At 40.7% G+C, this 24,763-nt stretch overlaps 1 protein-coding gene across 2 annotated transcripts in view; it reads left to right on the forward strand.

The window, feature by feature from the left end:
* Positions 1–8,854: 8,854 nt before the first annotated feature.
* FRMPD4 (FERM and PDZ domain containing 4) overlaps positions 8,855–24,763 on the forward strand; it is a 219,702-nt gene continuing 203,793 nt past the window's right edge. Inside the window, exon 1 of one of the 2 annotated variants that reach the window (XM_042241812.2) lies at positions 8,855–8,970. In XM_042241812.2, coding sequence (XP_042097746.1) covers positions 8,933–8,970 — 38 coding nt within the window. In that variant the 5' untranslated portion in view covers positions 8,855–8,932. The remainder of the gene's footprint in view (positions 8,971–24,763) is intronic. The other variant, XM_060407979.1, reaches the window with a different exon arrangement.

Here is a 24,763-nt window from a genome sequence, read left to right on the forward strand (position 1 = left end):
ATGATCTCTGTTCGTTTCCAAGGAAAACCATTCAATATCACTGTAATCCAGGTCTATGCCCCAACCAGTAACACTGAAGAAGCTGAACGGTTCTGTGAAGACCTCCAAGACCCTTTAGAACTAACACCCCCAAAAGATGTCCTTTTCATTCTAGGGGACTGGAATGCAAAAGTAGGAAGTCAAGAAACACCTGGAGTAACATGCAAATTTGGCCTTGGAATGTGGAATGAAGCAGGGCAAAGACTAATAGAGTTTTGCCAAGAAAATGCACTGGTCATAGCAAACACCCTCTTCCAACAACACAAGAGAAGACTCTACACATGGACATCACCAGATGGTCAACACCGAAATCAGATTGATTATATTCTTTGCAGCCAAAGATGGAGAAGCTCTATACATTCAGCAAAAACAAGACCAGGAGCTGACTGTGCCTCAGATCACGAACTCCTTCTTGCCAAATTCAGACTCAAATTGAAGAAAGTAGGGAAAACCACTAGACCATTCAGGTATGACCTAAATCAAATCCCTTATGATTATACAGTGGAAGTGAGAAATAGATTTAAGGGACTAGATCTGATAGACAGAGTGCCTGATGAACTATGGAATGACGTTCGTGATACTGTACAGGAGACAGGGATCAAGACCATCCCCATGGAAAAGAAATGCAAAAAAGCAAAATGGCTGTCTGGGGAGGCCTCGCAAATAGCTGTGAAAAGAAGAGAAGCAAAAAGCAAAGGAGAAAAGGAAAGATATAAGCATCTGAATGCAGAGTTCCAAAGAATAGCAAGAAGAGATAAGAAAGCCTTCTTCAGCGATCAATGCAAAGAAATAGAGGAAAACAACAGAATGGGAAAGACTAGAGATCTCTTCAAGAAAATTAGAGATACCAAGAGAACATTTCATGCAAAGATGGGCTCGATAAAGGACAGAAATGGTATGGACCTAACAGAAGCAGAAGATATTAAGAAGAGGTGGCAAGAATACACAGAACTGTTCAAAAAAGATCTTCACGACCAAGATAATCACGATGGTGTGATCACTCACCTAGAGCCAGACATCCTGGAATGTGAAGTCAAGTGGGCCTTAGAAAGCATCACTATAAACAAAGCTAGTGGAGGTGATGGAATTCCAGTGTAGCTGTTTCAAATCCTGAAAGATGATGCTGTGAAAGTGCTGCCCTCAATATGCCAGCAAATTTGGAAAACTCAGCAGTGGCCACAGGACTGGAAAAGGTCAGTTTTCATTCCAATCCCAAAGAAAGGCAATGCCAAAGAATGCTCAAACTACCGCACAATTGCACTCATCTCACACGCAAGTAAAGTAATGCTCAAAATTCTCCAAGCCAGGCTTCAGCAATACCGTGAACTTCCTGATGTTGAAGCTGGTTTTAGAAAAGGCAGAGGAACCAGAGATCAAATTGCCAGCATCTGCTGGATCATCGAAAAAGCAAGAGAGTTCCAGAAAAACATCTATTTCTGTTTTATTGACTATGCCAAAGCCTTTGACTCTGTGGATCACAATACACTGTGGAAAATTCTGAAAGAGATGGGAATCCCAGACCACCTGACCTGCCTCTTGAGAAACCTGTATGCAGGTCAGAAAGCAACAGTTAGAAGTGGACATGGAACATCAGACTGGTTCCAAATAGGAAAAGGAGTACATCAAGGCTGTGTATTGTCACCCTGCTTATTTAACTTATATGCAGAGTACATTGAGAAACACTGGGCTGGAAGAAGCACAAGCTGGAATCAAGATTGCCAGGAGAAATATCCATAACCTCAGATATGCAGATGACACCACCCTTATGGCAGAAAGTGAAGAGGAACTAAAAGCCTCTTGATGAAAGTGAAAGAGGAGAGTGAAAAAAATGGCTTAAAGCTCAACATTCAGAAAATGAAGATCATGGCATCTGGTCCCATCACTTCATGGGAAATAGATGGGGAAACAGTGTCAGACTTTATTTTTTTGGGCTCCAAAATCACTGCAGATGGTGATTGCAGCCATGAAATTAAAGGATGTTTCCTCCTTGGAAGGAAAATCATTACCAACGTAGATAGCATATTCAAAAGCAGAGACATTACCTTGCCGACTAAGGTCCATCTAGTCAAGGCTATGGTTTTTCCAGTGGTCATGTATGGATGTGAGAGTGGACTGTGAAGAAGGCTGAGCGCCGAAGAATTGATGCTTTTGAACTGTGGTGTTGGAGAAGACTCTTGGGAGTCCCTTGGACTGCAAGGAGATCCAACCAGTCCATTCTGAAGGAGATCAGCCCTGGGAGTTCTTTGGAAGGAATGATGGTAAATCTGAAACTCTAGTACTTTGGCCACCTCATGGGAAGAGTTGACTCATTGGAAAAGACTCTGATGCTGGGAGGGATTGGGGGCAGGAGGAGAAGGGGACGACCGAGGATGAGATGGCTGGATGGCATCACTGACTCGATGGATGTGAGTTTGCGTGAACTCCGGGAGTTGGTGATGGATAGGGAGGCCTGGCGATCACAAAGAGTCGGACATGAATGAGCGACTGAACTGAACTGAATGCTTTGGCAGGCATTCTGTCATTGCATGCTGAGTCAGGCTTGTGAGTATCTAAAGTAGTTGTGTATATACAAATGCTGTTTAAACTCCTGTCAAATACAAAAGTTATTTCCATTACTATCGTGACTATTTCGTACAGCACTACTTAGCCTTTGATGAGACTGTTCTAAGTGAGGCTGGCTCTGCAGGGCTTTTTGTATCTCATCTATCAGGAGCGCATCACTGTGAACTCGATATCATTACTTCCGTTTTACACGGAAGACCTGAAAAGCCAAGTAATTCACCCAAGGCCATAAAGCTATTAAGTGGCCGTGTGAATCCTGATGTAAAGCTGGATTCTCTCTGATGTAAAGATCCATTTTGCTTATCATAATTCAGCTTTACGTGGAAACACTGAGAAGGCTTTTTTCCCCCACTGAAGTATGTTGAGCACTCGCCTATGTCAAATACTGTGCTAAGAACTGGACATTCATCACTTTGTTTATTCTTGGCAAGTACGGGGCACTCTTGTCGTTTTAGCTGGATCATTCTTTGTGACAGGGCCATCCTGTGCCTCGTAGGATTTTGAGCAGCATCCTGGGCCTCTACCCACTAGATGCCTGAGGGCACGCCCCCCTCCCCCGGTTGAGGGGAACATTGTGGGAGACCAATTTTATTTTACAGGTGAAGAAATTAAGACACAAAGAATCAAGAGTCCAGAGTCACAAAGCTAGTAAGCGGCAGAATTGGAACATGTCTGATTTGGAACTTGGGTACAAGACACACATCCCCTCTCCACTATGGTGTCCCTTTTTCTGATACTGAGGTGTGTTTCTGCAGGTGCTTGCTAAGAAACTGCCTTCTCCCAGAGCAGATTTGCCATCAAGATTTGGTCCAGGTTTTAGTGGCATGCACCCAGGAAGTGACCACAGGTTGCTTCCAACCGTGGTCTCAGCATAAATAGTTCTACAGTGTCTATACCCATCATAGCTGCTCTGACTTCTTATGAAATATGAAGGTCTTTTTTGTCCTGGGCAGTTTCAATCTGTTGCAAATATAACATAAAGTTGCAAACCAGTTCAGTCAGTTGCTGGAAGTTTCTGGAGTGATTTAAATAGCCCTGCCAATGTAGGTCGCTATTTTTATGGCTGAGCTAAGTGTTTGAAAGTGGTTCACACAGCCCTGCTCTTAGGTTGAAGTCACAGAACATCAGAGTTGTAAGGAATCTCAAGGCCTGGCCTGAGGCAAGTGGCAATTGACCCTCAGCACCATGAATCCACGTACACACACATTTCCTGATTTAAACAAAAAATCCTTTCTGATACTTTTTTCTATTTCTATCGAATTCATCCACTTGTGACCTCACAGGAAGGTATAACTGGCTAGTGTCAGGTCCTTCCTACCCTGTTCTTGCCAGGCTGGAAAAAAGTAGATGACAGAGCCTTTCACCCTTCTGCTGTTCTGAGGGTTGGGTAGAGATTTATTTAGCAAAGATTTATAGCATGTCCTATAATATGTGCCAGCCAGCATACTAAAAGCTTTACAAAATGCATTTGTGACCCCATGATATGGTCCTATTACTGCCATTTTATATAGGAGGGGCTGGGATTAGGGTTTTAGAGAGGTTGAATAACTTGAAATTATGGCAAATGTCAGAGCCTGGATTGAAGAAAGTCTCATTGTAACTCAGTGGTTCTTAGACTCAAGTGGGCACCAGCATTGCCTGTAGGCTGGTTCAATACAAATTGCTGAGTCAGACCCAGCCCCAGAATTTTGGGTTTAATAGATCTTGGATCCTGCCCAAGGAATTGCATTTCAAATAAATTCATGGGTGATGCTGCTGCTATTGCTGGTCCTCAGACCAGTGAACCTACTTCTCCTGCTTACATTTCCTTGACTGCCACACCCTGCCTTTCCTGTGTCTCCTGAGCTAAATAAAAGATGGTAGAATTACTTTGGGTCACAGCGGCCATCTTGGCATATGAAATACCCATTTCTGACTCCAACAGCTTGGCATTGGTCCAGGCATGTGTCGTTTACAGGTTCCCTTATGTGGTTCCATGTGTAGCAAGGCTTCACGAACTTTCCTGATTTAAGCGGCACTTACCAAACTTGAGTGGGCATATGAATCACCTAGGGCTGCTGATAAAATGCAGATTTTATGCTTCACACAAATACCCAGGAGAAACCCATGCTGATGGACTTCAGCCCAAACTTTGAATAGTAGCAACTAGTCAAGTAAGTATTTCCCAAACTTCATTCTTGCCAGGTAAAGCATTGAATCCTAGTTCAATTTGAATTTTGAATAAATACTAAATAATTATCTTTTAATATAACTACGTCCCAAATGTTGCACGGGATGTACTTATACTAAAAAGTATTTAAATTGTATTTGAAATTCTATTTAAGTGGGTATTTTGGCTTTATTGTTGTTTAGTCACCAAGTCATGTCTGACTCTTTACAACCCCATGGACTGCAGCACACCAGGCCTGCTTGTATCTCACTACCTCACAGAGTTTGCCCAAGTTCATGTCCATTGAGTCAGTGATCCCATCTCATCCTCTGTTACCCTCTTCTTGTGCCTTTAATCTTTCCTGGCATCAGGGTCTTTCTCAGTGAATCAGCTGTTCTCATCAGTATTGGAGATTCAGCTTATTTTATTTGGTGCTAGTGGTAAAGAACCCGCCTGCCAATGCAGGAGACACCAGAGATGTGGGTTCAATCCCTGGGTTGGGAAGATCTCCTGGAGGAGGAAATGGCATCCCACTCCAGTATTCTTGCCTGGAGAATGCCTTGGACAGAGGAGCCTGGCAGGCTATGGTCCATAAGGTCACAAACAGTGGGACATGACTGAAGCAACTTAGCACTTAGCACTAGCAACTCTACCTGAAGATAAGAGTTATTGGAACTAGTTTCAACACTCACTCATGGATTCCTGTTCTCAATTCAGACCTGCTGAATCATAATTTCTAGAGTCTATTCAGTATTCAGTCCTGCCGCTAAGGCCAAGTCCAATCAGAAAGATTCTTGACCATGATATTTTAGCCTCTTTGATATTCTCAGAGAATCTGGGTGTTCATTGATTTGAAGGGCTGGAGTAGGGTTTCCAGATAAAATATGGGATACCCAGTTAAATCTGAACTTCAGATAAATGATGAATGTAACTTTTTAGTTAAATATACTTCAAATATTATATGCGATCCACTGATGCTAAAAAATTGATGTTTGTGTGAAATTCACATTTAACTGGGTGCCCTGTGTTTTTCAGTCACTAAATCTGGCTGGAGGAGTCCTTGCAAATAAACTGGATGGGGCCTACCTCCATGCCAGCAGCTGAGCAGAACCACATGGTTCCCTCTTACAGCACAGTTAGCCTCCATAGAGGGAGTCAAGAGAACCTTTGAAGCTATTAGGTCTTCGCATCAGAAAAGTAAGGCCTCATTCAGAGAAAAGATACTGTAAGAGACCTCAGCCCCTGGGAAGGATGCCCAGGAACTCAGAGTGGACTCTTTCTGAAATGGGGGGGGGGGCGGGAAATGAAGAGCATGCATCTCACACCGGACACAAGGGCAGCGTTCCTCCCAGAAGCGAGGAGTTCTGCACAGGATCACTGCTTCATAGCAGCGCCTGGTCCACCCTGGGGATAATGTCTGCCTCCGAGGAGGCTCTAAAGCAAAGCAGCCTGTGGACTCTACTTTTATGTGTGCTGGCCCTGCCTTTGCTCTCCAGGGGGCCAGCTCTTTGCCCTCCTGGTAGAAAAGAGTGTCTGCCAGCAGCTCCAAGGTGGGCAGCATCTGGCAGTGATAGAGGGTTTGGTGCAGCCACAGGGATGGGGGCCATGAAAGGAGGTCCCCAGAGCATCTTCCCAGCAGAGTATAACTGTCTGCTTCCAGGTTGTATATCGCGGTGAACTTCTTGCTCCCACACTGCACAGACCCAGGAGCCAAACCCCTCCAGAATTTGACCTTTGTCCTTGGTGCTTCTTAAGGATCTGTGGTTAGATTTGAAAAGGGGTTATCTTTTAGTTCATGCTGGCACTTTTAATTGGTTAAGTTCTACAAGTGTCCTTCTGACCCATACATTTTATGTCAACACAGTCACAAACTAACGTGTGGTTATTTCTGATTCTAATTATTCAGTTATTTGTTTTATATCACTTGATGTCCCTTGCCCTGAATTAACTCACTGAGTGGCTTTTTCCAGCATTAGCACTTCCTTTGGTGTTTTTATGACAAAAGACTTTAATTTGAAAGCATCTAGCTGAAGTCTTGTTTTTTACTACTTCCTGAACATACCTTATTTAGCAGAATGTTGTTTATAATAAAATTCAGTCTCCTTCTAGCTTATTACTATAATTCTGTATTTTACATGTAAATTATATTAGGAAGCCAGTGTATTTTTGTCAGTGATTCAGAGTTTGTGGGGAAAAGAGAATGAGAGAAAAGAAAAACAACCCAGTTTTTGTTTTTTAATAAGTTCCCTCCCTCTGGGAAAGATGAAGATTTTGATATAAACTGTAGTTTAGTAATCCAGAATAAATTGTTGCATTCTCTCCTTTCACTTAAAAGAATGTTCCATGTGTCGCCTCCTATTGTACTTTTGCAAACGTTTTTAACAACAGAATATACTCTGTTCATACCTTGAAGGGCTTGTTCCAAATAAGACCTCTGGTGCTCTGGAGAAATTGGCAGACTTTTTTTAGCACCTCATCAGGTGGGGGGAGGGGGGAGGGGAGTAGGGGCTCCATGAGTTCTCACTGCAGACAAGCAGTTCACTCTTCAAAAACCACCAGAGGATATTGTCCCTGCTGGATTGTGTGCAGAGAAGGACAGAAACTTGGCATGTCTGTTCTTGTAATAGTTCTCAGGTGGGAATTAGCCCTATGGTGGGATCTGTGTTAAATTTGTGAACTCTTTTGCTCCCCACACTTTATGGAGGATGTGGGAAAACTGAAATGGAAGTTAAAGGCAGTGGAGGTAGTTAAAATTCTGTAAGCTAGTTCCTCTTCAGAAACCTTTCAGGAAATGGGCTGGTTTCCCTTGGGGAGAAGCATTGGGTCAGAGTCAAATGTGTGGATGGGGGTGGGAGTAGGGGTGGAGCTGAGTTACCCTGCATCCTGTGAAGATTGTCCCCTCCTTGCAGGCAGGTTGACACCCCTGATTTGGATATTTACTGTGGGAGGCCCGCCATAGATGGTTGTACAAGTTGTGCATGTTATACATGGTGCAGGGGGAGGGGGCGATTCTTTCTAATATATGAAGGGCTCCAGGTTCACTATTGAGACACTAACTGTGAGACTCTGGAGTTGTTCTTACCCAACCTCTAACACACGCATATACACTTTGTTCCCATCTACAATTTGGAACCACCTAGAAGATCTAGCAGGCCATCTAGAGTAAGAAATATCACCTAGAGACAGGACAAATGGTCAAGGATGTTGGTTGACATCCTAAGATGACATCATGTATTTCCTTCCCACAGTTGGGCTCTAAAGGAGTCTCCCATGTTCCTGAGAGAACAGTGGAATTCCCGCAGGTCCCGGGCAGAACAGCATTGGCCAGGATTCAGTGATGCCTCAGAAACTGGACCCTAGGCCTCTGGTTAGCAATTGTCACCAAGCAACGCTGCTCATCACAGCTGCTTGTGATATGGAGTCACTTCCTTGTTCCTGTTGCTCTTGAAAAGACAAGCTTCTAGAAAATTTTCTTTTACCTACGCTTTCATTTTGCTGTTGAGTCACATTTAAGGTGTGAACTAGAAAATGTAAAAGCTAATGTGTGTATTTTCACTGCAACATAAATGGAGAGTTTGTCTAAGGTTTTCTGACTCACTTTGACTCACTTTGAGTGTAGTTGTAAGTGGAAATTTTGTAGTTTAGTCAGAGTTCAGAAAACTGAGGCTTGGAGTTATTTGTTTCAGATGTATAAAAATAGGAATTTATTTTCATGTGTGCATTTATATTGTGTTGTGATAGCTGTTTGTTTGTCAGTCCATCCTAATATCTGGTCCCAGGAGTGCCTAGTGTCATAGAAAGTGTGAACGTTCAAAATTGGCTTGTGTGTCTTCAGGGCAGTTGCTTAATCTTTGTGAGCTATTCATCGTTTCCCCATCTTGTGAAACAAGATGTGTATATGTAAGGCTGCTTTGAAAAGCTAACAAGATACTGTAAAGACAGATTGTGAGCCCAGTACATGACCTAAAAACGTCCTAACCGTTCATGTAGTCAGCTGAGTATACAGCCCGCAGTTGAGAGGAGCCAGTCCCGTGCCCCTTCTGGAATTTGTCAGAGAAGAAATTTCCAAGAGTCTGGTGTAATGATTTTTTTCTTTCCTCCAGCCACAGGACGAAGTCTTCAGGCTGGCCACCTCCCTCGGGAACCTGGGGCTTGAACCAGGTACCACCCTATGGATGGGAGATGACGGCAAACCGGGATGGCCGAGACTGCTTCATCAAGTAAGTTGAACACAACATTCATGAACGGTGCCAACTTTGCCTTCTGGGACTTTTCTGTTTTGACCCTTGACTCCATAGAATTAGCATTCTTAAACTGCAGACTCCTGGGCACTTGGAGGCCATGACTCAATCAACTGATTGCCTGGACCTTCCATATCTGGTGATATGAGGTTGCTTTGTTCTTGGGCTCATGCCATTTTAGGCCCTCCTGGGCCAGAGCAAAAATGTATGTTATTGAATCTCAGGCCAGTTGTATTCATTGTCTGAGACAAGTGAATAAAGTTTGACATGGAGGAGTGTCATTTGGAAAGCCTTCTTGAAATGATTAAGACAGAAATATTACTGGTTCTTCTCTAACTAGAAATATCATCCGAGAGGATTACATGCGTTATGGGTTGTCCTATAACTTTCTCCCACTACCATTGGTTAAGGTTTTGGATATTTTGTGGTGCTTTTCTTTTTTTTTTCAATTGTGCTAAAATATATATTACATACCAATTATTTAATTTATGTTATATATATAATGGTTATATTACATATAACATAATGGTAACTTTTATTTACCATCTTAACTGCCTCTAGGTGTACAATTCAAGGACATGAACTATATTCACACTATTTTGCAACTATCACCACTTTCATTTTCCAGATCTTTTCCATCTTCCCCAACAGAAACTTCTGTCCACATTAAACAGTCATTCCCTATTCCCCCTCCCCCCAGTAACTGGTATCTCATATAAGTGAACTCATACAATATTTGTACTTTTTTTTATCTGGCTTATTTTACTGTGCATAATGTTTTCGAGGTTCATTCCTGTTGTAGAATGTCTAAGAATTTCATTCCTTTAAGACCAAGTAATACTGGGTTGGCTAACAGTTCGTGTTTCTCTGTCAAATCTTACTGAAAAATCCAAATGAAGTGTTTGACCCCCCCCAATATTTAATTGTATGGATAGATCCCATTTGTTTATACATTTATTTGTCTGCAATCATTTGAGCTGTTTCCACCATTTTGCTCTTGTGAATAATGCTACTGTGAACATTAGTACCTGGAGGAGAGCAAGACAACCCACTCCAGGATTCTTGCCTGGAGAATCCCATGGACAGAGGAGCCTGGTGGGCTACAGTCATAGGGTCGCAAAGAGTCGGTCACTACTGAAGAGATGTAGCATGCACACAAGAGCATTAGTGCACAAGTATCTGTTTGAGTCTCTGCTTCTGATTCTTTTGGGTATATACCTGGGAGTGGAATTGCTGGATTATATGATAGTTAGATGTTCATTTTTTCCAAGAATAACCAAACTGTTTTTCACAGAGGGTATAGTGCTCTGGATTTTTTGCAGTTGTGTAAAAAAAGTGCTTATATTGCACCTCTAATAATAGCAAGAGGCCACTCTGTTTTCTTCTCCAATCTAAGTGAAATATTCTTAATTATGAGAAATTAGTGAACAAGATTTGAAATCCCAAAGCATAGTTGGCCCTAGCCTAATAGAAGTGAACAGAGGTTGTAGGCCAAGGGGAAAAAATGTTTCAATACCACAGGCTTCATTGTTTGTTTCAGCCCAGCGGACTATGGACTAATTAGCAAATAAAGGATCCATGAGAGATAGGGGATCATTTTTACAAAAATGGAAACATCTGCCAAGATTGCTATTGAGTATTTGCTCTTCTGGATAGTCCAGCACATTTAAGTTAGGACTGCTGGCGAGTAGCTCCGGAAAAACTCCTGTGGGTGTTGTTAGTGGTTTCCTAGTCTCTGCAGAGGGGAGAGGACTTCTCTTCAGAGTTCAGTTTGTGACTGTAGGGCTGGCTTCCTGGGTCCTTCCTAAATAGGATGGGGAAGGAATCTCTCAGGAATCTTGAAGATATGAAGATAGCCCAGGAGTTTTTTACACTCTATATTGTTGTTCGCTAATTTCAACAGTTTGCCTGCATCCCTCATAATGGTAGAAAGATGATATTATATTATGCCATCTATTTCAAAACATGGATATGAATTTACGTAATTGGCACAGTTGAGGTGGCCTAGATGCATTGACTCAAAACAATAAAAATTTCTGCCAAAGAAATGTAATTTAGAAAACACATGAGTTGTGAATTTTGTGATGGTACAACTCATGCTTCCCTAATTAAAATGGATTTTTCTTTGTCTGTGGTTGGATTGAGACTTCTGTACATTAGAGGCCAGTTGATTGATAGATACAAACCCAAACGATGGCCTATTGGTTGGAGATTCTAGGAACCTCAACAAGATCTACAGATATGCATTTCCAACAATGTCATTGACATTTTTAAGGGCCAGCCCAGGTGTCAATTTAACATTTACACTGGCCTAATGCCAGCTGTTGAAACATGAAGGAGCAGATCAGCAACTTATTAGAGAAGCCTGCACTGATTACTAAATGACAAGTTTTAAAACCAAAGTCACCGGTATCACTTATCTAAATCCACAGCGCTTCTTCCTTGAGGAGTAAATTTCCACAGTCTTCTCAAAGATACTGTTTAAAGATGTCAAAAATGGTATTTCTTTTGAAAGTCTTTGTTATTTCTTTGCACTAATGAGTTTTATAGTATGAGTTTTATAAATAATCAGAATCATTCTGAGTTTTAATCTTACCGAGTAACTGATGTCCATTACAAAGAAATTACAAAGTGTTTCTCTACTCATTAGTTTTAGAAGTTAAAAGAACAATTTGAAAACTAACCTATTATTAGTAATTAGCACCTTTTCATTTACTTTTCAACTCTGTTACATTTTCTCTTTGAAAGAGAAATGTCTTCTTTCTTATCTTGTCTTGAGATCTAAATGATAACTCGCATCAGACGATCGATTTTGATGGAGATACAACTACTTCTAAGTGATGGACAGAGCTATGGGAGGAACCAAGGTTCACGTGTTCAAAGTTAGTATCTCAGAGTTAATGCTATTGCTAATTCGATTGAGATAACAGAGTTAATGCTATTGCTAATTCGATTGAGATAATTGAGACTTTTTTTTTTAACTTTATTTTGCTTTACAATACTGTATTGGTTTTGCCATACATCAACATGAATCCACCACGGGTGTACATGAGTTCCCAATCCTGAACCCCCCTCCCACCTCCCTCCCCATACCATCTCTCTGGGTCATCCCATAGCACGAGCCCCAAGCATCCTGTATCCTGCATCGAACCTAGATTGGTGATTCATTTCTTACATGTTATTATACATGTTTCAATACCATTCTCCCAAATCATCCCACCCTCTCCCTCTCCCACAGAATCAAAAGTCTGTTCTATACATCTTTGTCTCTTTTGCTGTCTTGCATACAGGGTGATCATTACCACCTTTCTAAATTCCATATATATGTGTTAGTATACTGTATTGGTGTTTTTCTTTCTGGCTTACTTTACTCTGTATAATCGGCTCCAGTTTCATCCACCTCATTAGAACTGATTCAAATGTATTCTTTTTAATGGCTGAGTAATACTCCATTGTGTATATGTACCACAGCTTTCTTATCCATTCATCTGATGAACATCTAGGTTGCTTCCGTGTCCTGGCTATTATAAACAGTGCTGTGATGAACATTGGGGTACGTGTGTCTCTTTCAATTCTGGTTTCCTCAGTGTGTATGCCCAGCAGTGGGATTGCTGGGTCATACATAAGGCAGTTCTATTTCCAGGTTTTTAAGGAATCTCCACACTGTTCTCCATAGTGACTGTACTAGTTTGCATTCCCACCCACAGTGTAAGAGGGTTCCCTTTTCTCCACACCCTCTCCAGCATTTATTGCTTGTAGACTTTTGGATCACAGCCATTCTGACTGGTGTGAAATGGTACCTTATTGTGGTTTTGATTTGCATTTCTCTGATAATGAGTGATGTTGAGCATCTTTTCATGTGTTTGTTAGCCATCTGCATGTCTTATTTGGAGAAATATCTGTTTAGTTCTTTGGCCCATTTTTTGATTGTGTTGTTTATTTTTCTGGAATGGAGCTGCATGAGTTGCTTGTATATTTTGTGTGTCAGTTGCTTCATTTCCTATTATTTTCTCCCATTCAGAAGTCTGTCTTTTCACCTTGCTTATAGTTCCCTTTGTTGTGCAGAAGCTTTTAATTTTAATTAGACCCCATTTGTTTATTTTTGCTTTTATTTCCAGTATTCTGGGAGGTGGATCATAGAGGATCCTGCTGTGATTTATGTTGGAGAGTGTTTTGCCTACGTTCTCCTCTAGGAGTTTTATAGTTTCTGCTGTTTTTTGTGTATGGTATTAGAAAGTGTTCTAGTTTCATTCTTTTACAAGTGGTTGACCAGTTTCCTCAGCACCACTTGTTAAAGAGATTCTCTTTAATCCATTGTGTATTCTTGCCTCCTTTGTCAAAGATAAGGTGTCCATAGGTGTGTGGATTTATCTCTGGGCTTTCTATTTTGTTCCATTGATCTATATTTCTGTATTTGTGCCAGTACCATACTGTCTTGATGACTGTGGCTTTGTAGTAGAGCCTGAAGTCAGGCAGGTTGATTCCTCCAGTTCCATTCTTCTTTCTCAAGATTGCTTTGGCTATTCGAGGTTTTTTGTATTTCCATACAAATTGTGAAATTATTTATTCTAGCTCTGTGAAAAATACAGCTGGTAGCTTGATAGGGATTGCATTGAATCTGTAGATTGCTCTGGATAGTATACTCATTTTCATTACATTAATTCTTCCAGTCCATGAACATGGTATAGTTCTCCATCTATTAGTGTCCTCTTTGATTTCTTTCATCAGTGTTTTATAGTTTTCTATATATAAGTCTTTAGTTTCTTTAGGTAGATATATTCCTACGTATTTTGTTCTTTTTGTTGCAATGGTGAATGGAATTGTTTCCTTAATTTCTTTTTCTACTTTCGCATTATTAGTGTATAGGAATGCAAGGGATTTCTGTGTGTTGATTTTATATCCTGAAACTTTACTACCTTCATTGATTAGCTCTAGTAATTTTCTGGTGGAGTCTTTAGGGTTTTCTAGGTAGAGGATCATGTCATCTGCAAACAGTGAGAGTTTTACTTCTTCTTTTCCAATTTGGATTCCTTTTATTTCTTTTTCTGCTCTGATTGCTGTGGCTAAAACTTCCAGAACTATGTTGAATAGTAGTGGTGAAATTGGGCACCCTTGTCTTGTTCCTGACTTTAGGGGACATGCTTTCAATTTTTCACCATTGAGGATAATGTTTGCTGTGGGTTTGTCATATATAGCTTTTATTATGTTGAGGTATGTTCCTTCTATTCCTGCTTTCTGGAGAGTTTTTATCACAAATGGATGTTGAATTTTGTCAAAGGTTTTCTCTGCATCTATTGAGATAATCATATGACTTTTCTTTTTCAATTTGTTAATGTGGTGAATTACATTGATTTGCGGATATTGAAGAATCCTTGCATCCCTGGGATAAAGCCCACTTGGTCATGGTGTATGATCTTTTTAATGTGTTGTTGGATTCTGATTGCTAGAATTTTGTTAAGGATTTTTGCATCTATGTTCACCAGTGATATTGGCCTGTAGTTTTCTTTTTCTGTGGCATCTTTGTCAGGTTTTGGTATTAGGGTGATGGTGGCCTCATAGAATGAGTTTGGAAGTTTCCCTTCCTCTGCAATTTTCTAGAAGAGTTTGAGTAGGATTGGTGTTAGCTCTTCTCTAAATTTTTGGTAGAATTCAGCTGTGAAGCCGTCTGGACCTGGGCTTTTGTTTGCTGGAAGATTTCTGATTACAGTTTCAATTTCTGTGCTTGTGATGGGTCTGTTAAGATTTTCTATTTCTTCCTGGTTCAGTTTTGGAAAGTTGTACTTTTCTAAGAATTTGTCCATTTCTTCCACGTTGTCCATTTTATTGGCATATAATTGCTGATAGTCACTTTCACTTTTCCCTTTCATGCATTGGAGAAGGCAATGGCAACCCACTCCAGTGTTCTTGCCTGGAGAATCCCAGGGATGGGGGAGCCTGGTGGGCTGCCATCTATGGGGTTGCACAGAGTCGGACACGACTGAAGCGACTTAGCAGCAGCAGCAGCAGCAGCAGCAGCAGTCTCATATGATCCTGTGTTGTCTGTTGTGATCTCTCCATTTTCATTTCTAATTTTATTGATTTGATTTTTTCCCTTTGTTTCTTGATGAGTCTGGCTAATGGTTTGTCAATTTTATTTATCCTTTCAAAGAACCAGCTTTTGGCTCTGTTGATTTTTGCTATGGTCTCTTTTGTTTCTTTTGTACTTATTTCTGCCCTAATTTTTAAGATTTCTTTCCTTCTAGTAACCCTGGGGTTCTCCATTTCTTCCTTTTCTAGTTGCTTTATGTGTAGAGTTAGGTTATTTATTTGACTTTGTTCTTGTTTCTTGAGGTATGCCTGTATTGTTATGAATTTTCCCCTTAGCACTGCTTTTATAGTGTCCCACAGGTTTTGGGTTGTTGTGTTTTCATTTTCATTCATTTCTATGCATATTTTGATTTTGTTTTTGATTTCTTCTGTGATTTGTTGGTTATTCAGAAGCGTGTTGTTCAGCCTCCATATGTTGGAATTTTTAATAGTTTTTCTCCTGTAATTGAGATCTAACCTTACCTCAGTATGGTCAGAAAAGATGCTTGGAATGATTTCAATTTTTTTGAATTTACCAAGGCTAGATTTATGGCCCAGGATGTGATCTATCCTGGAGAAGGTTCCATGAGCACTTGAGAAAAAGGTGAAATTCATTGTTTTGGGGTGAAATGTCCTATAGATAAATCAATTAGGTCTAACTGGTCTATTGTATCATTTAAAGTTTGTGTTTCTTTGTTAATTTTCTGTTTAGTTGATCTATCCATAGGTGTGAGTGGGGTATTAAAGTCTCCCACTATTATTGTGTTATTGTTGATTTCCCCTTTCATACTTGTTAGCATTTGTCTTACATATTGCAGTGCTCCTATGTGGGGTGCATATATATTGATAATTGTTATATCGTCTTCTTGGATTGATCCTTTGATCATTATGTAGTGGCCTTCTTTGTCTCTTTTCACAGCCTTTGTTTTAAAGTCTATTTTATCTGATATGAGTATTGCTACTCCTGCTTTCTTTTGGTCTCTATTTGCATAGAATATCTTTTTCTAGCCCTTCACTTTCAGTCTGTATATGTCCCTTGTTTTGAGGTGGGTCTCCTGTAGACAACATATATAGGGGTCTTGTTCTTGTATCCATTCAGCCAGTCATTGTCTTTTGGTTGGGGCATTCAACCCATTTACGTTTAAAGTAATTATTGATAAGTATGATCCCGTTGCCATTCACTTTGTTGTTTTGGGTTCGAGTTTATATACCCTTTCTGTGTTTCCTGTCTAGAGAAGATCCTTTAGCATTTGTTGGAGAGCTGGTTTGGTGGTGCTGAATTCTCTCAACTTTCGCTTGTCTGTAAAGCTTTTGATTTCTCCTTCATATTTGAATGAGATCCTTGTTGGATACAGTAATCTGGGCTGTAGGTTATTTTCTTTCATCACTTTAAGTATGTCCTGCCATTCCCTCCTGGCCTGAAGAGTTTCTATTGAAAGATCAGCTTTTATCCTTATGGGAATCCCCTTGTGTGTTATTTGTTGTTTTCCCCTTGCTGCTTTTAATATTTGTTCTTTGTGTTTGATCTTTGTTAATTTGATTAATATGTGTCTTGGGGTGTTTTGCCTTGGGTTTATCCTGTTTGGGACTCTCTGGGTTTCTTGGACTTGGGTGATTATTTCCTTCCCCATTTTAGGGAAGTTTTCAACTATTATCTCCTCAAGTATTTTCTCATAGTCTTTCTTTTTGTCTTCTTCTTCTGAGATTCCTATAATTCGAATGTTGGAGTGTTTCATATTGTCTTGGAGGTCTCTGAGATTGTCCTCATTTCTTTTAATTCGTTTTTCTTTTTTCCTCTCTGATTCATTTATCTCTACCATTCTATCTTCTATTTCACTAATCCTATCTTCTGCCTCTGTTATTCTACTCTTTGTTCCCTTCAGAGTGTTTCTGATATCATTTATTGCATTATTCATTATATATTGACTCTTTTATTTCTTCTAGGTCCTTGTTAAACCTTTCTTGCATCTTCTCAATCCTTGTCTCCAGGCTATTTATCTGTGATTCCATTTTAATTTCAAGATTTTGGATCATTTTCACTATCATTATTTGGAATTCTTTATCAGGTAGATTCCCTATCTCTTCCTCTTTTGTTTGGTTTGCTGGGCATTCTCCTGTTCCTTTACCTGCTGGGTATTCCTCTGTCTCTTCATCTTGTTTATATTGATTGCTGCATTTGGAGTGGCCTTTCTGTATTCTGGCAGTTTGTGGAGTTCTCTTTATTATGGAGTTTCCTCCCTGTGGGTGGGGTTGTATCAGTGGCTTGTCAAGGTTTCCTGGTTAGGGAAGCTTGTGTCAGTGTTCTGGTGGTTGGAGCTGAATTTCTTATCTCTGGAGTGCAATGAAGTGTCCAGTAATGAGTTATGAGATGTCAATGGTTTTGGAGTAACTTTGAGCTGCCTGTATATTGAAGCTCAGGGTTGTGTTCCTGTGTTGCTGGAGAATTTGCATGGTATGTCTTGCTGTGGAACTTGTTGGCCCTTGGGTGGTGCTTGGTTTCAGTGTAGGTATGGAGGCGTTTGATGTGCTCCTATCAATTAATGTTCCCTGGAGTCAGGAGTTCTCTGATGTTCTCCGGATTTGGACTTAAGCCTCCTGCTTCTGGTTTTCAGTTTTATTTTTTACAGTAGTCTCAAGACTTCTCCTTCTATACCACACCATTGATAGAACATCTAGGTTAAAGATGAAAAGTTTCTCTATATTGAGGAACACCCAGAAAGGTTCACAGAGTTACATAGAGAAGAGAAGAGGGAGGGGGGAATTAGAGGTGACCCAAATGAGATGAGGTGGAATCAAAAGAGGAGAGAGCAAGGTAGCCAGTAATCACTTCCTTATGTGCGCTCCACAGTCTGGACCGCTCAGAGATGTTCACGGAGCTATACTGAGAAGAGAGAAGGAGACAGAGGTGGCCAGGAGGATAAAAGGGGTGAATGAAAAGGAGAGAGGCAGATCCAGCCAGTAATCAGTTCCCTAAGTGTTCTCCACTGTCTGGAACACACAAAGATTCACAGAGTTGGGTAGAGAAGAGAAGGGGGTGGGAGGAGACAGAGGCAACCTGGTGGAGAAAAAGGAGAGTCCAAAGGAGGAGAGAGCAGTCAAGCCAATAATCTTGCTCTCACATAAAAATGGATACTGAAGATTGGGTTTTTGAAGGTACAAAATTGATAACAAATACCAAAAAGCAAAGATTAAAAATCTAGAGTAGAGGTTGGATTTTCAAAAACACAATATTAAAGAAAAGAAGAAGAGAAAAAAAAGGTCACAAGAATTATTAAAAATATATATATATGAAGTTTGCTTTAAAATAGGGTGCAAATAAATAAATAAATATATTTTAAAAATAAAAAAAATAAAAATAGGGTATTTTTTTGAAAAGTGATAGTAGGTTATAAAAATGAAAATTAAAGGAGAAATAGAGGACTGTTTTTGAAGGCAATGAGCTCCTTTTCTGGGTGCCTGCTGTCCTCTGCCAGCATTCAGAAGTTGTTTTGTGGAATTTACTCAGCATTGAAATGTTCTTTGATGAATTTGTGGGGGAGAAGGTGGTCTCCTCATCCTATTCTTCCACCATCTTAGCGAGACAATTCTATTGTTACGAATATTTCAGAGTAGTATTACGAATATGGCTCAGAGTAGTTCAAGATGTGTTCAAATGTCGTCTTTACTCTTCTATCCTCAGTTCTTTACGGTAGGGCTGGGTAGGATGTTTTCTATAAAGAGTTCCTATTCCATGGGTTTAAAGACGTTTTTCCCCTTTGGTGTTCATAAATTTGTTCTCTACCTCTGTGTCTCTATTTCTGTTTTGCAAATAAGATTATCTATACCATTCTTGTAGATTCCTTATATATACATTACTATATGATATTAGTATTTCTTTCTGACTTACTTCATTCTGTGTGACAGTCCATGTCTCTACAAATGGCCAAATTTCATTCCTTTTTATGGCTGAGTAATATCCCATTGTATATATATGCACCACGTCCTTTTCCATTCATCTCTTGGTGGACATTTAGGTTCCTTCCATGTCCTCCTGACTGTGGAAAATAGCACTGCTATGAACATTGAGGGTGAAGTGAAGTCGCTCAGTTGTGTCCGACTCTTTGCTACCCCATGGAGTATAGCCCACCAGGCTCCTCTGTCCATGGGATTTTCCAGGCAAGAATACTGGAGCGAGTTGCCATTTCCTTCTCCAGGGGATCTTCCCAACCTAGGGATCAAACCCAGGTCTCCCTCATTGCAGGCAGATACTTTAACCTCTGAGCCACCAGGGAAGCCCAACCTTGAGGGTACATGTGCCTTTTGAATTATGGTTTTCTCTGGGTATATGCCTACTAGTGGGATTGCTGGGTCATATATTAGCTCTATTTTTAGTTGTTTGTTTTTTTTTTTTTTAGGAACCTCCATACTGTTCTACATAGTGGCTGCACAGTTTACATTCCCACCAACACTACAAAAAGATTGAAAAGGACAAGTTTTGTTGATATGCTTAGAGAAATATTTTTTTTTGAGGTACAAAGAACATTGTGTAAGAAACATGACAGATGGGAAAAAATAATTCTCAGTTTCTTATTATTAACAATTAAGAGAGACAGCAGAACAGGGGAAGGGAGAGAAGCAGATTGGAAGAGAGAAACTACCAAGAGAAGAGTCTTGGTGAGAAATGGCTAAGAGAGGTAACAATGGGCGGGCAGAGAAATTAGGAGAAACTAGGGAAAGTGAGGTACTCTGAGGTGTTTCTTATAATAATAACATCCATAAATTATAAATGAAGTTGGATACACATTGCTATAGATATAAATAGAGAAATAGATATGGATATAGTTAAGGAGTATAGATAATCATGTAGACATTGATACAGATATAAATGGCTACAGATATACAGAGAGAGTTGTAGATATAGGTGTCAGTGGATATAGACTATAGATTGAGATGGATAGACATAGACCAGTGACTGTGCAGCCAGGTTTTCCCAGGAGGTTCCTGGTTTATGGGTATTCTGATGGGTATTTCTGATGGCACCTCCTTTGGTTCTCTGACTATATATACCTTATATTATCCAAATCTGAGTGTTCTGATTTGGATAATATAAGGTAACTATATATCACACTACTAAAGTTTAGAAAATTCTTGGAAGATGTAGGATTGCATTTCATCTTGACAACTGTCCTGCAAGATAGTTGAAGCACACAGGGGAATTTCCTTCTTACAGAAGAAGCTGAGGTTCACAGGGATTGGGATCTCCATCTCCTATGGCTAATCAGAATAGTGTTTGTACCACATTGTCAAGACTCCAAGGCCTTTGTGCTTTTGGCTTTTCATCCACACTAAGCTTTGGCCAATACCCCTAGGATTCCCCAGCCCCACCAATGTACTCTGCCATACCCTCCCTACTCAGCATCCTTAAAAATTGCCTGGGCAGCCTGATTGTCTGCTCATGTGTACAAGCACTCCCTGGTTACACCTAACATGTGTCCTCCCAACATATATTGAGTACCACTAAGTGATGAAGATGGGGCTTCCCATGTGGTGCTAGTGGTCAAGAAGCCACCTGCCAATACAGGAGGCATAAGAGACTCAGATTCATTCTCTGGGTCGAGAAAATCCCCTGCAGGAGGGCATGGCAACCCACTTTAGTATTCTTCCCTGGAGAATCCCATGGACAGAGGAGCCTGGAGGCCTATGGTCCATGGGGTTGCAAAGAGTCGGATACCACTAAAATGACTTAGTGTGACACACGCAAGTGATGAAGATACTAAAATAAGCAAGGTGTATTCTTTCCTTCCAAGCTCTTAAAATGTGGTGAAAGTGATATATGAAATAATAGAATATGCTTTAGATACAGGGGAAGGCCCAAGAAGGAAACCATCTGTCTTTTGGAGCTGGGGGTGAAGATGCAGGCCGTTGCCATGGGTCTCACACTAACAGAGAGGTCAACCATTATTCTCAACCAGGTAGTATCTCTTTTAAGCCCTTTAGAGACACATAATATGTTTCATAGTCAAAGATGAGGGAACAATGTGAGTTCCTTATTTTCCATTTTTGAATTAAATGAAGCAATATATGCTTATTTAACTGTAGAGGTGGGTAGAGATAATGCCAAAATAGATGCTTTGTAAATTGGTTTTTGGAGGCTGAAGAAAAAATTTAACTGTGAGCAAAATAAATATTAAAACATTTGCCGCCAAAATAGATTAGATGAGCCACACTGGAGTCTGGGGAAAGGGATGGGGGACTGGGCAGTAAGAGACCAGACTGGAGGGTCATTTCCAAACCACATGCCCTCATTTTTCAAGTTCTAAAATCAAGAGGCTTTTTTTTTTTTTTCTCTCTTCTTTTTCGACCTACTGGTTTTCTGGCTACTTTCCCCCGTAAGTTTGCAAATGTAACCCTGTGTGCATATTGGACAAGACACACTGTTCTATTATTGAACCAGCAATTCTCATGGGGGGTAATTAAACCAAGTCACTATCTTCTTAATGCAGAGGGATTCAATTCTGAAACCTGAATATTGGATACTAGTAATGAGATGTGGAAACTTCCACTTTGTTTTCCAGTATGGCTTTGGCCCAACTTGGGAGTTATATAGCCATTGCTATCTGCCAGTCAATTTAGTGGTCAATGAGAAATGTGTTTTTGGCTCCTCTATCTCCAGAAAAGAATAATCTGAAGAAATACAAGTACTTTGTGTGCCCCATCCCTGTTTTTTTATGAACTATAAGACAGTTAAGTCAACGTGACAAGAATTCTGTCATCTTGAAAATTACAAATGACAAAGTCTTGTTGTTCAGTTTCTTAGTCATGTCCAACTCTTTGCGATCCCATGAACTGCAGCACTCTCGGCTTCCCTGTCCTTCACCATCTCCCTGAGCTTGCTCAAACTCATGTCCATTGAGTTGATGATGCCATCCAACCATCTCATCCTCTGTCTTATCCTCCATCTCCTCCTGCCTTCAGTCTTTTCCCAACATCAAAACCTTTCATCATCCTAAAGTGGGAGCCTCTGAGTATTCCCTCCAGTCTTTATCTAGTCTACTTCAAATGTCCCCCAAAGGGAAGAAGCAATTGATTATTTTCAAATATTTTTGGTAGTTCTAGGGCTAGTCTTTGTATTTTTTTTTTTACATTTTTACCCCAAGATTTCATAAGAGAGTCTTAGTGTTATTCTGTGGAGGAATCCAATAATCTTTTATTATGTGATGAATGCCCTTGAACTTTTCCTTCTCTAAAATTTAAAGAATAAAAATAAGTCAAGAAGAGTTAAGTTATAAAGTTCTATGTGTATATTTTGGTTGCACCCCTCAACCCCTTGATCAATTTCATATTTGAAGCAGATTTCAATTTCTTACTTTATTAGGCTTACATTTTAAAAACACACTCAACAGAAGATAAATCTGAGAGATTGCTCAAATTGTTACTCTTTGTTTCTGGCAATAAAAGGCAGAATGTCTTTGTAGAAATTAACAGTTGTGCCAATAAAAGAAATAGGAGAGATCTATTTGAGGTGGGTTGCTCTGTTATTTTGTGTGGTTTTAAATTAAGAGCTAGCATTATATTAGAGTAGAGGCAGTTTGCCTTGTTTTTGTGTTTTTGGTGAAGAATTCTTAAATAAAATGTTTCGCTTCCAAGTACACACAATGAATTCTGCATAAAATGTAAATAATTGCCTCATTGCAAGAGCAAATGCCATTTAGGTAAATGAGTTCCTTAGGATTCCGAGCATCCACTCAAGGGGAGGGAGGTATATTATAATTTGGAAGTGGAGGAACAAAGTAAACGTGATAGGATCATTACACGAAATGAAAGGTAATTATGTCATGTCAACGCAAAAGCTTCCCAGGCTGAACATTCGGGGCTGTTTATTCCCTTCATTGGAGCAGATTTGTTTTCTTTCGAATCTGACAAAGCACCTCTCCACTGAGTTAATAATCACTGCTCCCAGCTGGAAGGTAAGTTTGCAGAGCTGATGGAAGGGCTTTTAACAGGAAGGCTCTGAAATGACACCATCATTCCAGATCTACCTTAACATATGGCACAGCAAACTGTGCTCGGCAGACTTCTCCTTTATTGGAGGTTATTTCATTTTCCCTACACGTTTAGTTTTTGAAACTTTGCTGGTGGACTTAATCTGGCCGTCATCTAGGACACGTCCCTAATGCATTTGCTTATTTGTCCAGCAGGCCAAGGTATCTGAAGGGAATGTAATTATTCGAAGTCCCTTGGGCTACTTGATTCTGGCCGAGTTGGGACACGCACATTTGGGAAGAGCTGTTGACAGCCGGCTGGCTGCTGGACAGGGTGGGCTCTCTCTTCTCCTGAGCTGTTATGTAGCCCCTGGGGATGTACATGAGGTGGGTCACAGAGCCCATTTGGAATCCCAGGGACAGGCAGCCTGTGCAAAGGACAAGCACCTGGATGGCCAGGTTTCCATCACAGCCTGTAATTGAAATAGTAGCTTGGGGCTGCCTACCACCCTTTGCTTCCTCTGAGTGGCCTTTGTATCCCTACTTTCTGGACTGAGCCAGCCGTTGCAGAGAGCAATTTTGATCTCATCACCTAGGGCTGGGACCCAGGCAGGAAACTCTGGCCTGTCCCAAATGGCAATTAGGGGATGTGGCTATTTAGCCAAGGAAATTGGCTAAACTGAAGAGAACAAGGAATCACCTGTAGTGGCAGGTGTCTTTTCATCACTGTCTGCACTGCCACCTAGGAGGTGGAGCAGAAGTGCCTTCCTGGGGCCCACCAGGGGGCAGGAGACAACTGTTCCCCACCAGGCCCTGACCTCTATTTCCTCTCAAAACCCGAGTAAAAACGTCTGATTAGTAGCCACCTTCTAGGGAAGAGTCTCTTAGTTGCAAGGCTGAGAGATGGCAATGCTTTTTAGTGGACACTCAAATCGGCCTGTGTCAAGAGCAGTGGTATCCCATCTCTATGCCCCAGGGTGCGCCACTCACCCACTGCTGGAGCACAGGTTTGGTGACAGCAGTTCACCGAAGAAGGCTAGGAGAGACTCTCAGGTCCGTCTGATATTAAAGTGAAGTGAAAGTCGCTCAGTCGTGTCTGACTCTTTGCGACCCCATGGACTATGTTTTCCATGGAATTCTCCAGGCTAGAATAATAGAGTGGGTACCCTTTCCCTTCTCCAGGGGATCTTCCCAACCCAAGATCGAGCCCATGTCTCCCGCATTGCAAGTGGATTCTTAACCAGCTGAGCCATGAGGGAAGCCCATCTGATATTAAAGGACAGAGCTAAAGATGCAGGGCCGGCTACTTCATTTTTGGTGCCCATTCCAAAATGAAAACATGCCCCTTGTTCAAACAGCAGGATGAAAGTGCTCCCTTTCTCCTATGTCTCTCTGTCAACATGTCATAGTCTTTGATTTTCTATTGAATGCCATTGGAAGTAGCAAAAACCAAAAATTTTTAATCATTATCATGAGTGTTCCCAATCATTTATATATTATGCAGTGTGAGTTTTAGATGCAAATAGCAGTGCAGGTAACTCATATGAGGAACTGCTGTTTCACACGTACACATATTTCATTCTGAACAGAGAGTAGAAATGCACAAAAGGAACTCAGTGGTTTTTGTTTTACTTCTTCACATGAGCACATGCCACCAAATCTCTCTTCCTTTGGCTTGCTGATGGATAAGGAGAACCAACAGGCGGCTCAGTGGTCAAGAATCTGCCTGCCAGTGCAGGAGACAC

The sequence above is a fragment of the Ovis aries genome, chromosome X (assembly GCF_016772045.2).
Source record: "Ovis aries strain OAR_USU_Benz2616 breed Rambouillet chromosome X, ARS-UI_Ramb_v3.0, whole genome shotgun sequence".
In the NCBI taxonomy this organism is placed as follows: Eukaryota; Metazoa; Chordata; class Mammalia; order Artiodactyla; family Bovidae; genus Ovis; species Ovis aries.